The 14,978-nt window shown below is 45.1% G+C and overlaps 1 protein-coding gene across 12 annotated transcripts in view; it reads right to left on the bottom strand.

Moving 5' to 3' along the window:
• TCF4 (transcription factor 4) overlaps window positions 1-14,978 on the bottom strand; it is a 901,809-nt gene that overhangs the window by 632,169 nt on the left and 254,662 nt on the right. For all 12 annotated transcript variants that reach the window (XM_033934037.1, XM_033933979.1, XM_033934084.1 and 9 more), the window contains one exon: window positions 10,054-10,115. In XM_033934037.1, coding sequence (XP_033789928.1) covers window positions 10,054-10,115 — 62 coding nt within the window. The remainder of the gene's footprint in view (window positions 1-10,053; window positions 10,116-14,978) is intronic.

Here is a 14,978-nt window from a genome sequence, read left to right as displayed (position 1 = left end):
GTAGACTATTGTGCCTCTCTTTTTCACTTCCATTTGCTGTCTTGAGGTGTCCTACCGGGCTCCATGTTGGAAACCATTTTGTTTAACCTATTTTTAGCTCCCACCACCCCCATCGTGATTGTACAGAGTTTCAGGTTCAGGGATTTTTAATATGCTAACAATATTCAAACAGTGGTTTTCACTGATCCTGTTCTGTCTAATCTTAGTTTCCCAAACTCATGCTGAGAACATGGTAGCCAACTGGTTCTCCAGAAACAAACTCAGTCTTGCAAGCCAAGAAAATGCCTCTTTCTCATTGTCCAAGGCCTCTCTATATCATTATGTGAATCAGTTTCTCTCTACCTTAGGCATCTACTTGGTTTCATTATTCATCTTTGACATTTAGATCACTACTATTATGAAACAATCCTTCTTATCGTAGGTCCTGAACAGTCTCTTATGAAATTTAAGTCTGGCCTAAAATATTCTTTTTCACTCAGACCTATAGTGCATGAGACATAGAGGGGTAAATTCTGTACAGGTTGCTTAGGCTACTGTGTGATAAGTGCAAATTCTTGCCAACAATTACACAAGTGATTATCATTGTAGAATACTAGCATACATTAGGATTTACCCAGATACATTTAGATTGGTTGAAAAGAAAAAAAATAGATTCAGTCACTTATGCAGATATTTAAAGAAACTAAATGTCACACTTGAATACTTAGGGGCAAATTCAATAAATGGTGCCAATAAAATCTTGCACTTAACGCTATTATAAAGGGAACTTTGGAATGAGCACTCTTCACAGAACAGCACTCGGCACCGAATTCAGGGTTCAACTTTTGGTACCAAATCTGGCACTCGTCTTTGGGCGCGAGGACTTCTACCAGCTGAAACTTGGCGTAGATCCTGGCACAAAAATCGGGCAGGGTTCACTGCTATTCTGTAACACAACACACACACACCCCACCCATGCCCCTCCCATGGTCACACCCCTTTTTAGTTGCACCTGATCCAATTTAGGTGCCTATTGTTACAGAACAGCATGTAGCAACATCCAAATCATAATTAGTGTCCATCTGTGCTTCTTAGCTCCAATAATTAAGCAATTGCAATAATTAATTGCAGCCCACTAATAGGTATGAGTGGCCTGTATAGAATCCATGGGTTAATGGACATTATTCTAGAAGAATAGAAGTAAATTCTTGTCCAGTTTCTCTGTCCTGACTAGATTGCAAACACTTTTGACATAGAAGGAACATCCAGTGAAATCATCAAGTTTGCAGACAACACAAAGCTATACTGGGCAATCAGATCACAAAAGGACAGCGAGGAACTCCAGACTTGTGTCGGTTAGAGAAATGGCAGATGAAGTTTAATATGGAAAAGTGCAAAGTGATGCATTTAGGCAGAAAGAACAAGGAACACAAGTATAGAATGTCAGGTGCAACTCTGAGTAAGAGCGAACAAGAAAAGGACCTGGATGTACTGATAGATAGGACCCTGAAACCATCGGCACAATGCGCGGCAGCGGCAAAGAAAGCAAATAGAATGTTAGGCATGATAAAGAAAGAATCACGAGTAGATCGGAGAAAGTTATAATGCCACTTTATAGAGCAATGGTCAGACCACACTTGGAATACTGTGTCCAACATTGGTCTCCCAACCTAAGGAAGGATATAAAACTGCTGGAGAGGGTGCAGAGACGAGCAATGAAGCTAGTAAAAGGTATCGAGAACTTGGAATACGAGGAACGACTTAAGAGACTAGGATTGTTCTCCCTTGAGAAAAGGAGACTGCGAGGGGATATGATCAAGACCTTCAAAATAGTAAAAGGAATCGACAAAATAGAGCAGGAAAAAAAATTATTTACAATGTCCAATGTGACACGGACAAGAGGACATGGACTGAAGCTAAGAGGGGACAAGTCCAGGACAAATATCAGGAAGTTCTGCTTCACGCAACAGGTGATGGACACCTGGAATGCTCTCCCAGAGGAGGTTATTGCGGAATCCACCGTTCTAGGATTTAAAAGCAAACTAGATGCACATCTCCTTACGAGAGGCATAGAGGGATATGGGTGACTAAAATTACGCCAGGTGTACACTTGGCTGGGCCTCCGCATGTGCGGATTGCCGGACCTGATGGACTGAAGGTCTGAGATGGCAGTTCTTATGTTCTTATGTTATAGGGACTATCTCTTCTATGTTTTGATATATAGAGCTGCGTATGTCTAGTAGCGCAATAGAAATAAGTAGATTCAAGAAAGTGTAAAAGAAATGGGACTTGATATACTGCATTTTATGTGTGGTTTACACAATGAAAGCGGTTTTTACATTGGGCAACAAGTGTTAAAGTGACTTGCCCAGAGTCACAAGGAGCTGCAGTGGGAATCAAACTCGAAACCTCAAGATGCTGAGGCACATTCTATGTCCATGCCCACCTAGAAACTGTTCACAATGGAATCAGTGTGCACAACTTCTAGAATAGGGATTAAAGGTAGTTGTGTGCGCAAATGCTAATTGGTGTCAATTAGCACCAATTTAAGACAATAATTGGCTCTTAACTCCAATTAGTAGCCAATTATTAATGGAACATTAGGTTTTCACCTTTGATAATCTTCTTTCTGTTAGCACCTGTAGGATTCAGTACACTAAGGACTAGAACATAAGAATTGCCGCTGCTGGGTCAGATCAGTGGTCCATCGTGCCCAGCAGTCTGTTCATGTGGCAGCCTCCAGGTCAAAGACCAGTGCTCTAATTGAGTCCAGCCTCACCTGCATACGTTCCAGTTTAGCAGGAACTTGTCCTACTTTGTCTTGAATCCCTGGAGGGTGTTTTCCCCTATAACAGACTCTGAAAGAGCGTTCCAGTTTTCTACCACTCTCTGGGGAAATAAGAACTTCCTTACGTTTGTACGGAATCTATCCCCTTTCAACTTTAGAGAGTGCCCTCTCGTTCTCCCTACCTTGGAGAGAGTGAACAATCTGTCTTTATCTGCTAAGTCTATTCCCTTCAGTATTTTGAATGTTTCGATCATGTCCCCTCTCTCTCCTCTTTTTCAAGGGAGAAGAGGCCCAGTTTCTCCAATCTCTCACTGTATGGCAACTCCTACAGCCCCTTAACCATTTTAGTCACTCTTCTCTGGACCCTTTCAAGTAGATTCACTAAACTTACCAATCCTATAATGACGATCGCAAAACAAGTTTTACTGGTTTTGCGATAATTACCCGACCCCCAACCCGATTCACTAAACTGCTGCCCGATCAATCTCCTATCCGATCAGATCCAACCCATGCAAATTTAGGATAGTAAAACCCCATGCAAAAAAGCCAAGCAACTGATTCACTAACAATTGCTTGGCTATTTTGAATCGGGATTTACTATCCTAAAACCCGACTGCTGCAGACTGCCTGGGGGTATTTTTTCAGTTGTTTTTTTAACGGAACTGATATTTTGGCAAGAAAAAAAAAAGCCTCCTGCCCCACCCCCCTTCCCAACCTCCCACAAATTGCAGGAGGGATGCTGTCGCCACCAACAAACTAAAAGCCACTGCCTTCGCAGTCTGCCCGGCCCACTCCACCACCGCTACATTTACATATGGCAGGAGGGATGCCCACTCCCTCCTGCCTTCGAGATGCCCACTCCCACTGTTGGGACTTCCACCGGCCTGCCCCCCCCTCCCCCAACAGTACCTTTAGTCAGAAGCAGGGTTCCCCTCCTGCTCCTCTGGCCAGCTCCTGCATAATGTCGGCCTTAGGCCCTGATTGGCTCAGGCGCCTCGGGCTTCTCCCTTGGGAGGTGCCTGAGCCAATCCGGGACTTCTTTAAGGTTGAGCTTAAGGAAGTCCCTGATTGGCCATTGCCTCGGGGACTGCTTTTGACTTTTTGGGGTAACCCCAGGCATGTTGGACTGTGGGACCACCATCTGAGATCTAGGGAACCTGGGCCAATGAAATTTTGCCCCCCCTCTTGTACCACAGCACACATGGAACATAGCCGCTCACCCGACAGCCATCCACCATAAATGGGACATGAATCTGAAGAATCCTGTCCTGGAGAGACAATCTGAGTAATTATCTTTCAAAAAAGATGCTTGGAAGGTTAAAAAATAATCTTAAATTCAGATCAGGAAAACAATCCAAGATGGCCCCATGCAGTTTTCACAATAACCCCCAAAACACGAAGATTTCAGGATTTTAGGGAGGGGAGACTAGGGCTCACTCCAAAACAGCCCAAAACCCACTTTTGGAGGCCCCCAAAATCTCTGACACAGCCTGTTAGTTCATGACTTACTGTGCCACATGTTGCTGAAAGACTGCAGGAAAAGTAGCTAGAACAGCCCACAGGGAGATCCTCTGCCTCAACAAGTCTGTGCACTGGACTCAGAGTCCTCTGACTGCCCCCCCCCCCAGGTTGAAATCAATGGCCAGAGACCACCACCGGACCAGCGTCAAAGCAAATATGCAGAGGAATGCAGTCGGCTCCGATCCCGGTCACACCTCCACGGAACCACGCAACCTGCGCCCACCCACTAGCAGACAAATCTGGGGTGAGTTAGCTCTCAAGGGACTGAAGGAGCAGGCTGTCCAGGGGGTGTACTGTAAGGCAGTCAACCACCCTGGAAGCAGACTTCCCAAAAGTCTGCGATCTCCCGCAGCCCAAGACGTCCCATGCAAGGAACACTGAAGCACTGTGGCAAACGCTACAAAAGAGCACAAAGAAAAATAGTGATTTTAAAGAAAAATAAATACAAGCAGAAAAGACATGTTTCCTTGGTCTGGCTTATAGGTTAAAACTGATTCTCTGGGAGGCAGTGCTGAGATAAAAGGGGAGGTGCTGAAGACTATGAATATTTATGCCTCCCTACAAGCCTGTCTGGCGAGAATAGGCTCACAACCCCCTTGTCTAGGAATAGATCGGGATTGTACAAGAACTAAAGGTTGTGAAAGATAAATACCGACTGCTTTGATCATAAGTTCAGGAGTTCTTTTTTCTTCCACATTCCCCAACATTAACCTTAAGTAAATATTGGATTACGTCTGCAACTGGTTATCACTTTTGTAATCTGACCTACGCCTTCTATGCCAAACAGTTAGAAAACGTCACCTACCGTACTGATGTATACTGTCAAATGAGAAGGAGATATTTCCTTCAGTCCTTGAAACATGAACAAGCGTAACAGAATGCTAAACTCAACAGCTGGTGTAGATGGCTCAATAAAGCTGCAGGTGAGTCTGAAGAGAGCCTACTGTATGCTGAAAATTAATGTTAGTGTATCGGTGTCAACAACCAGGTGATAACACATACTCACAATCACTGATACCGGAGACACAGATGATGGAAATACTACAAGAGAACGCCATGCTATACCGAGAGGAAGGGGAAATACGAGGGTCATTTCATAAATAATGCACACTATTTTAAAAAAATTTACATGTTTTAATTTTTTTTCAACTATTTCTTTACAGTACTTCAATTTAGCCTCCCTGTTTTGCGGTGACCAAGTCCCAGCGTCCGGGAAGCTTCATTATTCCATCCAAGACGCCGTTTTTGTTCAGTTGTTGAATGGCTCGGGTACTGACGGAAAAAAGCTCTTCCGGAGATGCAAAATGATGTCCACGCATAGGTTGTTTCAACTTTGGGAAAAAGGTCGAAATCTGGTAGACTCATGTCTGAACTGTAGGGAGCATGAGGTAACACCTCCCAGCCATATATGTGTAGTTTTTCAATGACGAGTGGGGAGATCCATCTTCCCCATGGCCCAAAAAATTTTGATGAGCTCAATCAAAAGTCAAACAAATGATGATTTTTGCTTATGATCATGAAGGCATCATCATTACAGACAAAGTTCCATGTGGAAGAAGTGTCACAGCAGTATATTATCATGATTCTTAGCAAAAAAAAAAAAAAGTGCAGAAAAATGCACAAAACCCAACCTCAGTTGCTCTTGGCTGGGCCATTCATTCTTCACGACAACGCTCGCCCGCACATATGTAATGTTGTCATTGAAAAACTACGCGAATACGGCTGGGATGTGTTACCTCATGCTCCCTACAGTCCAGACATGAGTCCACCAGACTTCGACCATTTTCCAAAGTTGAGACAACCTATGCGTGGACATCGTTTTGCATCTCTGGAAGAGCTTTCTTCCGCCGGTACCCGAGCCATTCGGCAACTGAATAAAACGGTGTCATGGATGGAATAATGAAGCTTCCCGGATGTTGGGACTCGGTCATTGCACATTGAAGGATTGTAAAGAAATAATTTTTTTAAAAAATAGTGTGCCTTATTTATGAAATGACCCTCGAATTTGAAATAATTTCCTACCAGTACTAGGAAGAAAGAGGTGTACGTCAAAACCAAATAAAAGAATTAAATGCAGATTATGCGGCAAGCGATGTGTGTTGAGCAGCTAGACGTTAAACCGTGCCTAGATAATAATAAAGTAGGAAATATAATAAGTAAAGACCATTATTTCTAGTTTTTGTCACAGTGCCTTATTTATATCAGTGAAGAATTATGTTTTGCAGAGGGTGCCTGAGAAGGTACCACTTAATCAGGAACTGCGTGCAAACCTTAGTGTGAGCTATTAAAATGGCTTTCTCCTCTTCTGCCACACATCACACACTAGCCCTAACGTTTGGTACCACGCTATTTCTTTCCTCATTCAGCTATGTGAAGGGCGGTTCTATACCTGTACACCACACTTAGACATTTATTTGGTCTTATATCCCGTCCTCCCCAGAGAGCTCGGATCAGGTTACAATTTAACATTCGCAGCGTTACAATATTATAATTACACAGGGTTACGTTTAATGCTCATAGGGTTACAATAACAGTATGTCGATTGCCGAACACTCGTGGAGGGGCATAATCAAAAAAAACGTCTAAGTCCCCTTTTGGCCTAAGGCCTTAAACGTTGAAAGTAGAAGCAGGGAAAATGTCCATTATCAAAAAAAACGTCCAAATGGAGGGTTTTTTTTTAGATAATGGCCTGTCTCTACATTCAGCTGTTTAAACGCCCAGACCACAACTACATCTACACTTATATACCCCCACGACATCTACACTTATACCCCATAATGAACCAAAAAACGCCTAAGCCCCAAACGTCCAACACAAGGGCTTTTAGGCAAAGGAGGAGCCCAGATGCCATTGCAGAATAGCCCTCAAAGTACAGTATCAGGGCACCTAAAAGCAGGTGCCCACTTATAGAATTGCTCCCATACAGATTTTACACAAAAACCTAACATTTTCAGTGATCCATATGACATACACAGAATGATATACAATAAAGCAGGTTATTTTTTCATGTTTTTTATTTTTTTTTAAATCCCAACAGGCAAGACTGTACAACCTGAGGTTAACTGACCCCTCCCCCCTCCAAAAAAAAAAAAAAATTAAAGTATCCATAACTCTAAGATTAATTTCCTGCTCCTCAAAATAGTGTTTGGGGATCATTTTTTAACATCAGCAGAGCAGAAAAGACATTAGATTTGTAGTCCCATCTGGAATATGACACCCTCTGCAGCTTAATGTCGATCTAATGCCATGCACTATTCCCAGTTGAGCTACTAGTATCACTTCTTGCAGTATGTGGAGTGTACGGATATTATTCCATCCCAATATTAAAGAGGAGGTTAAGGCTGTAAGCTAAATACAGCCCTCTGCTTTGGTAATATAATACTTATTAATATGGAAAATTAACTCTGGTGTCTGTTAGGTAAGGCAATTATCTCTTTCCACCTGTACAAAAGTTCATAGGCCAACCAGATTTATTCTTTCTCTCCAAAGTATTTTATAAAACAACATAAAGCAATTATTTAAACACATTTTACTTGGACATCAAGTAAATTGAGGCTATCTCCTGCTGAATACCTGGATCATCGGATTGGCTTGGGATAAGCTATGTAGAGCGACATAGCCAGTCACCCGCAATATTCAGCGGTCACCTAAAAAGTAGGTCTATCTTTTGTTGTCTTGCCTTAGCAGGCCAGCCGCTGAATATTGGCTTGGCCAGCTAAGTCCAAGGTGGTGAATTTTCAGTGCTGGGGTTCAGGGGCTGCCTCTTACAGTCTGAATGTTGGGGCCAAAATGTTTACTTTTTTCAGAGAATCTCGGAGAGAGCGTGAACTCGTAGGCCTTGAGCATGCGCAGATGCTCAAGGCCCAGCAAAGATGAGGAGGCCGATCTTCGGGCACTGGCACCAACGCACAGGACATGCCGAGGCCGAGATGGAAGTAAGAAGCCTGTTTGGGTGGGTCTGGGGGACTTCAGATTGCAGCGGGGGGTGCCGCTCGCAAATCGAGACAAGCTCGGTTTCCGAGGCGCCGATTTTGCGAATGTTTTGCTCGTCTTGCAAAACACTCGCAAACCGGTGCACTCGTAAACTGAGGTACCACTGTATTTGTAACTATGATCTAACTGTATTACCGTATTTCCCCATATATAGGCTGCCCTGGTGTATAGGCCGCAAAAAATGCCTATGTTTTAAAACTCTTAGATAAGCCATCCCATGTTACAAGCCACAGCTTATCTAAGAGTTTTAAAAACTACATGGGGGCGGCCTATACATCTCCCCCCCCTCCTGCAATGTCCCGATCACGGTGCAGGGCAGGAGCAATCTTTTCAGCATCCAGCCCGCCTCGCGCTGCTTCCTCAATGCCTGCATCAGTTCTCACAGGAAACCGACGTAGGCGTTATGGAAGCAGCGTGGGGCGGGCTGGACGCTGAAAAGATCGCTCCTGCCCTGCACCGTGACCGCGACATTGCAGGAGGCCAGCGAGGAAGCTACATTATTTAAAAAGTACGGTGGGATCTACTAATGGGGTGGCTTATCTACAATGTCGTTAGATAGGCCACCCTATATAAGGAAGCCGCACCCATTGTTTGGACTGCAAAACCGATATATAGGCCAGGGCCTAAATATGGGGAAACATGGTAATAGCTGTACACTTCCCCCTCCCTATTTGCGGTTTCAACATTCACGGTTTCGATTATTCGTGATATTTTTCCACAGGTCCCCCTCCCACCCCCGAGAATCACTAATTTTGGCAGCCCGCATTAAAAAAAAACAGTCCCTGGATTTGGATCGAGGCAAGGAGGGATGCGATCGGAGGCGGAGGCAGGCGATCGTAGGCAGAGGAGACGAGCGGTCGCCCCAGGAGCACGGACCTTACCTGAGCACCAGGTAAGGTCCGGGGGTGGGTCAGAGCAGGCCCAAAAGTTATTTGCAAATTTTCCCTATTCACGGGCCGGCTCTGCACCTAACCCCGCAAATAGGGAGGGAGAAGTGTACTGATCTACCTCTACTAACAACTCTATTGAATGTCCAAGTCAAACTGTCCATTGAAACTTTCTAGGAAACTGACCCCCCCAGCTCTTGTAATTTAATCCAACCTTGAACTGAATAGGTAAAGGCGGAATAGAAAATCTGATTTTCTTAACATACCAAAGCATAACATACATGTATATTCATTACAGTACATTCTGAAAACCAGACTGGTCAGGTGTGGCTCCAGGGCAGGGATGGGAACCACTGGGCTACTCCTCCATTCCAATAGAGTAGTAAAGGGGGCGGGGAGGGGGGGCAGTCTGCCCCGGGCGCCATGTTGGTGGGTGTGTGGCACCCCTCCGCCTCTTCCCATTCCTCTCCTCCACGCACACGCCCCCTTCCCTTTCCCCATACCTTTAGTTGAAGTTGTCGTTCGCGGCATTCAACATGCTCTTCGCGACCCCCGTCAGCTCTCCCGCTGACTTCACTTCTGGGCGCCGCGCACAGGAAGTGACGTCAGAGGGAGAGTTGACAGGGTAGCGAGGAGAACGTTGACCACCACGATCAACAACTTCAACTAGAGGTATGGGGGAAGGGAAGGAAAGGGGGGCACATGCGTGGAGCATACCCGGCAGGCAGGATGGGGGGGGAGTGGAGATGAGGGCGGGATAGGGGTGCCACCGCCCCGGGCATCTCTCACCCTGATTATGCCACTGCTCCGCTCTGCTGTTAAATTCACAATTTAAGCTGTACCTTTATGTAATTGGATTTGTGAGAAAATAAGTGATTTACTTACCCTGGATGGACTCGGATGTGCACCATTCCCCCAGGACCCTGAGCTAGTTCTATCTTCGATATCTAGGAACAAAAAATAAAGTTCTTTAGGTATTACTGCAATACCACGGCAATGCATTTTAAAAATTAATGTTTCAAATTCATCTCCAGTTACCTTTTTATTAAGCATCAGAGACCAGGTTGCTAAAATTATAATAACCTCTGACCCAGTAACTTCAATTAACTAATTTAATTCACGGCTGAAATGGAGTGAAATCTCAGGGAGCAAGTGGCTATGCATCCAAATGCTTCAGTTTCTCAATGTTTTGCGTGAAAACAACAAGAATCATTCTATATCTACAAAGGACAAGTTGAAACAGCCGAGAACTAATACAATTTTCAGATAAGCAATTAGTATGCATCAATTTATAAGACAATTATACTCGGTAGAGGGCTGCTGCTATTAACATTCGTTCCTAGAAATGTCAGAGTGCTGTAGACAAGTAATGCAGCTGGAAAACAAGCGAACCATTCTAATGCACAGATCAAGAAATGAAAGCATGCTACGTTCCATTAAAACTCGCTCAGATATGTTTGTTTGTTGAAAGCTTCTATACCGCCACTAATGACTGAGAAGTCAATTCAGAGCGGTTTGAATGAGCTTCCGTAAAGGTGTTACAATACAGAGTTAGCGTTTTCTGAGATGCATTTATACCATAATCAATCATCCTACGTATATACACATATAATACTAGTATCGTGTTCTATGTTGCCTTCCTAATGGGGATTAGCCAGCTATCTCCTCTCTGTTGCTTTATTAGTTAAAGTAGTTTGTGAAGAGGATGGTTTTTATCCCTTTCTTGATACACCATTGTAGCCATATTGCAGGAGCAATTATGAAGAGCTAATGTAATTCATACTAGTATCTCAAGAAAAATTACATTCAGGTACTGTAGGATGCCCCACAGGGGGGCTAATGGGCCCGTTTACTAACATGGGGTTAAATGTGTACATCTACGTTAAGGGGCTTTGTGGTAGTTTGCTGTTTCTGTGTATTAAACCACGCATTACTACATTTTTTTTTTAACATTTTTCAGTCAAGGGGCATAGCTTGAGCAGAGGAGTGTGTGGCGCAATGGTTGGAGCTACAGCCTCAGCACCCTGGGGTTGTGGGTTCAAACCCCGCGCTACTCCTTGTGACCCTGGGCAAGTCACTCAGTCCTCCATAGCCCCAGGTACGTTAGATAGATTGTGAGCCCACCGGGACAGAGAGGGAAAATGCTTAAGTACCTGATTGTAAAACCGCTTAGATAACCTTGATAGGCGGTATATAAAATCCTAATAAAACTTGAAAACTTGAATATAATAAATCAATTTCTAGACCGCATAACCAGGTAGTTCAATGTGGTTTACAAGAGATTAGTAATAACGTACAGGATGAAATAGTTAAATAATTAGTTATCTGTAAATTTTTTGAAAAGATGAGTTTTCAACTGCTTTCTAAATTGAAGATAAGAGTAAGAGGTCAGGAACAGATTCTTAAAGTCACTATCATGCAAAGTTGTCGCTCATGAAATTTTTTGCACTTGCATCTATTAACTGAAGGGAAAACAAATAAAGCATGAGGTTTTTTTTCGGGTTTTACTGAGTTGAAAAGACAAATGAATCGGTCAAATAATTGTGGAGATTGACCAGTAGCGACTTTATAATAGAAACCGCCCAGCTTAAATACAACACGCGCCTCCACTGGGAGCCAATGCAGCTGTCGATAAAGTGGAGCAACATGGTCATACTTCCTTTGATTATATATAAATTTAATTGCCATGTTCTGAATAATTCGCATTCTTAGGATGTTTTTCTTGGTTCCTGCAAGATATACTATGTTGCAGTAATCGGGTTGAGTTCAGAATTAAAGACTGAACCGGAGATATGAATATTGGGGGCTTCAAAATAGGATCTCAGTGTACGCAATTTAACAGCATGGAGTAAGCTAGCCCTTTGTACGTATTGTGTGCTAACTGGCTAATACACTGTTATCGGAAGAGCAGGTATGAAGTCCTAAGCTTACAGGCTGCAATCCTTAATGAGCAATAGTTGCAGTGTAAGGGGGGCAGCTCGCCCTAGGCGCCCTCTTGGTGGGGACGCCGGCACCTCTCCACTCCCGCCTGTCATGCTCGTGCCCTCCCTTCCCCGCCCCACCCACATACCCCTTTACATCTTCAACAGCGTGAGCAACTTCTATGGCCTGCTGCTCACGTTAAACATAGAAACATAGAAATTGACGGCAGAAAAGGGCCATAGCCCGTCGAGTCTGCCCATACCAATGACCCACTCCCCGACTTTTACTCCCCTATAGATCCCACGTGAATATCCCATTTTCTCTTAAAATCTGACACGCTGTTGGCCTCAATCACTTTCTGAGGTAGCTCGTTCCAATGATCGACCACCCTTTCGGTGAAGAAGTACTTTCTAGCATCACCCTGAAATTTCCCTCCCCTGATTTTCAGCGAGTGTCCTCTGGTTACCGAAGGCCCTGTAAGACTGGCCTGGCTCCACTCTGAAATCACTTCCGGGTCACGTAGCCAGGAAGTGACAGAGGGAAAGCCAATGCCGGCACAAGCAGCAGGCTGGAGAAACTGCTTGCGCTGGCAAAGATTTAAAGAGGTATGGGGGTGCAAGTTTGGCTTGTGGGGTGGAGAAGGAGCAGGAGGGCACGGAAGGAGTGGGGGATAGAGAGGAGGGTATTAGTGGGGGGAGGTGGGGGCACCACTATAGAACAGATTAGTAGTACAGTGCTATGCATAAGTACTGGACTCAATTTCTAGGCCTAGTTTCTGCTCCCTGAGAAGGGTAGCGTGAAGTATCTTACTAAGGCAGCCATTAGAACTGCTCAATGGTGATATCTTTTGGCCAGAAGTAAAGAGTTTTGGCACAGGTTCTGAAGAGAGCTACAGCATTTGGCCCCTGGTTAAACATTGTCACCGCAGTGATTGGGCTAAGCAGGTTATGAAGCAGGTTATGAAGGGAAATGCCCAAGGCAGCAAAGATGATTTATGAAGGCTATGCCAATGGCACTGGAAACCACCCCCCCCCAAAAAAAAAAAAAAAAAATTGTCAGAATCGGAATTTAAAGCAGTAACATAGCAACTACAGTAAAAAAAAAAAAAAAAAAAAAAAATTCCAAAATAAAAGTGTATTCACCAAAAGAGAAGCAAATAAATTTGGAAATAAAAATGGGGAAAAGGGAATTAAACATGAATACCAAAATAATGTAGCTCATGTGCATCGCCGTCACTCTGCAATGTTTCAAATGAATTAAATCTACAGTAACTCTTTAAGTGGCACTGTTTTAACTGAACTGCTCGACTAAACAGGCCATGTGGAGATGTAGAGGATGTGAAGTCTTGGAAAACAAAATAAATAAACAAACAAGGAGGAAAGGTATAATGCAACCCTTCCCCCCCACCCCCCAGTGTGGCGCAGTGGTTAAAGCTACAGCCTCAGCACCCTGGGGTTGTGGGTTCAAACCCACGCTGTTTCTTGTGACCCTAGGCAAGTCACCTAATCCCCCCATTGACCCAGGTACATTAGATAGATTGTGAGCCCACCAGGACAGACAGGGAAAAATGATTGAGTACCTGAATAAACGCATGTAAACCGTTCTGAGCTCCCCTGGGAGAATGGTATAGAAAATTGAATAAATAAATAGTGTGAAAAGCTTCAGCCTCTGATAACCAGAGCTGGTATTGTGATGTCATAATGCCTCATTCTACCAATGCCTAAGAGCCAATCTCATCAGTGATGTCACAATGGCTTGATTGTCCTATACTTGGCTCACTTCTGCTACATTTTGATTTCTAGAGTGGTGCAGTGGTTAAAGCTACAGTCTCAACACCCTAAGGTTGTGGGTTCAAACTAGAGAGCTGCACGGGAATGGGGATGACAGGAATCCCGCGGGACCCACGGGGATCCTGTGGGGACGCCCCCTAGGGTCGCGGGGATCCCATTGGGACGCCTCCAAGGGTCGCGGGGTTCCTGCGGGGTTGGATCGCAGTGCACTCGAGCCGCGAGGGTAGTCTCCTTCTCCTTACCTGCCCTGTCGCAGCACACAGCCGAACGGAAATCTTCCCGATGTCAGCGCTGACGTCGGAGGGAGGGCTTAAGCAAAGCCCTCCCTTCCTCCGACGTCAGCGCTGACATCAGGAAGACTTCCGGTCGGCTGTGTGCGGCAGGGCAGGTAGAGAGAAGGCAATGGCGTACGAAAGAGGGGGGAGGGGGCGGTCCGCCCCGGAGAATGTGCACAGCTGGTCAGGTCCCCCGATCGACCGACAACAGGCCGGCCGAAAAATCTCCCTGCCCTGTAGCCGCGAATCTAAATTACCTCTTACAGCAGCTTCACTACTCCAGCTGCTGTAAGAAGGTAATTTAGATTTGCGGCTACAGGACAGGGAGATTTGTCCGACCGGGCCTGTTCTGTTGTCGGTCGGGTGCAAAAGCGCCACAAAGGTGGAGGCAGAGAGGGAGGAAAGGTGGAGTGGAGAAGAAAAGACGCTTAAGGGGGGAGAAGGCCGCTGAAAGCACTGGGGAAGACAAAGGGGTGGAAAAGAACGCTGAAAGGACATGGGGTAAACGGGAGGAAGGGGGGGGAAGGACCCTGAAAGCACTGGGGAAGACAAAGGGGTGGAGAATGCCACTGAAAGGACATGGGGAAAACAGGGGTGGAGAAGGCCGCTGAAAGGACATGGGGAAGACAGAGGGGGGAGAAGGACGCTGAAAGGACATGGGGAAGGCAGAGGGGGGAGAAGGATGCTGCCTGACAGGACATGGGGAAGATAGTGGGGGAGAAGGACACTGAAAGGAAATGGGGAAGAGGGAATGGGAAGAAGACGCTGGCAGGGAAGAAGACAGAGGTGCCAGACTATGGGGGGAGCGGAGGGAAAAAGATGG

This window comes from Geotrypetes seraphini, chromosome 1 (assembly GCF_902459505.1).
Source record: "Geotrypetes seraphini chromosome 1, aGeoSer1.1, whole genome shotgun sequence".
NCBI classification, from domain to species: domain Eukaryota; kingdom Metazoa; phylum Chordata; class Amphibia; order Gymnophiona; family Dermophiidae; genus Geotrypetes; species Geotrypetes seraphini.
The sequence above is the reverse complement of the archived record's forward strand: the minus strand, read 5'-3'. Positions and strand labels throughout refer to the sequence as shown.